Below are 1,770 nucleotides of genomic sequence, written 5' to 3'. Positions count from 1 at the left end.
AGCCAACCGTTATGTAGTCATCAATGGTAGTTTTATTCTCATTCAATAGGAGCTTGATTTGGGGATCTTGTCTCCCTAAATAGAGTTATAAATAGGAGAATTAGTATCCATTGTAGCAGACGAAAAATCATTTGTACTCAAAGGCTATACTTTGCTCTCATATTTTAAAATTATACGCTTTCCTTTGTTCTTAATATTGTTCATATTATTGCTTCCGGAGAGGCTCATCATACAACCATGCTTGTATTTCTTTTAAGTTATTTTTATAATCTTGACTCTATTATTAATTATTTTATATTTTTGGATTTAGTTAATTTGCGTGTCTATAAACCAATGAAGGGAATGAAACAACTTCACTTCACGAAGGTCAAAATTCTCATGTGAGAAGTCCAACTCCTGATGATGCGGATGATAAACACGTTGTTGAACCGGTCAAAATCTTGAGAGAACAACAAAGAAAAATTATGAATCACCTCTCAAGACAAGACCGGGTGATGATAGAATTGAAGCAGGCACTTTCGGCTGCTTTCAATAATTCTAATGGAGGAGTTCAAATTCCTCCCAACGTCCCTACAAATCAAACAGTTCGAAGAATCGGTAACGACGCTCCAAGGTAGGAGTTCAGCTTTAATGAGGCAGGTGGTACCGGTAGTGGATCCGGGAATGACAACAACGCTAACGACCCTTTCAAAATCGAGCTCGTGAGATTCATTAAGCAAATGAATGAGCGAATGGACCAAAATGCTAAAGAATTTCACGCTCGGATGGAACAGATCCCGGGAGCGCAACCGGTGCTAAAGGGACCAGATTCCAAGAAGTATATGCAGTTGATATTCAAACCAAGTGCGGCTCCAGATTTGATTCCGAAAAGGTTTAAAATGCCGAATATTCTGAAATATGACGGGACTTCGGATCCACATGAGCATATCACGACCTACACCACAAATGTAAAAGGAAATGACTTGGTCCAACACGAGATCGAATCTGTCTTGTTGAAGAAATTTGGCGAAACCCTGACGAAGGGTACTTTAACTTGGTATTCTCTTTTCCCTGAGCATTCCATTGATTCTTTTGAAATGCTTGCAGATTCTTTTATTAAAGCTCATGATAGAGCAGGAAAGGTCCAAGCAAAGAAGGAAGATATATTCAGAATATCCCAAGGAGAATCCAAACTATTGCGAGAGCTCGTGATTCGGTTTCAGAGGGAAAAGATGTTATTGCCGGTAGTACTGGATGAGTGGGCAGCTGAAGCATTTACAAAGGGTCTCAACCCAATGAACTCCGATGCCTCAAGGAAACTGAAGGAAAGCTTGTTAGAATTTAAGACAACCACATGGGCAGATGTCCACAATCTCTACGAGTCAAAGATTAGAATAGAAGATGATCGACTAAGTTACTCGGTTTTTTCCAAAGGATGTAATCGTGATGGGAATCAGGAAAGGTTTAAAGTTGATGTTGACACAAATCAGAGATCTTCTAGAGGTCTCTTTCAACCTTACGAGAGGGCTGATGGGCGAGGAAATAGAAGTTTTCAGTCATCAGATAGGTTAGCTTCCGATAGATGAATGGATCATGGTTAGTGTAGCAGAATATTACAGGAGAAAGAAGCATCCGGGTCCCAAGATTCAACGTATCCTCGGTTATCCGATTACAACTTTAACATCAGTTTAGAAGAGTAGGTGTCGGCTATGAGAAACATTAAGAAGGTTAGTTTCTAGTTAGAGAGATCCTAATTTATGGTGTGAGATCCATGGAACACATGGTCACAGG

General features: G+C 39.7%; 1 protein-coding gene across 1 annotated transcript; it reads left to right on the top strand.

Moving 5' to 3' along the window:
• The first annotated feature begins 719 nt into the window (after positions 1 to 719).
• On the top strand, positions 720 to 1,565 carry LOC138901784 (uncharacterized). Its single transcript, XM_070189575.1, has one exon. The coding sequence runs from the start codon at positions 720 to 722 to the stop codon at positions 1,563 to 1,565; it is 846 nt and encodes a 281-aa protein (XP_070045676.1).
• The last annotated feature ends 205 nt before the right edge of the window (positions 1,566 to 1,770 follow it).

Source organism: Nicotiana tomentosiformis, chromosome 11, assembly GCF_000390325.3.
Source record: "Nicotiana tomentosiformis chromosome 11, ASM39032v3, whole genome shotgun sequence".
In the NCBI taxonomy this organism is placed as follows: Eukaryota; Viridiplantae; Streptophyta; class Magnoliopsida; order Solanales; family Solanaceae; genus Nicotiana; species Nicotiana tomentosiformis.
This window is presented reverse-complemented; position numbering and strand designations above follow the sequence as displayed.

Excerpts from the sequence above, each read along its gene's own strand:
- LOC138901784 (XM_070189575.1), top strand. The coding sequence starts at position 720 with ATGAATGAGCGAATGGACCAAAATGCTAAAGAATTTCACGCTCGGATG.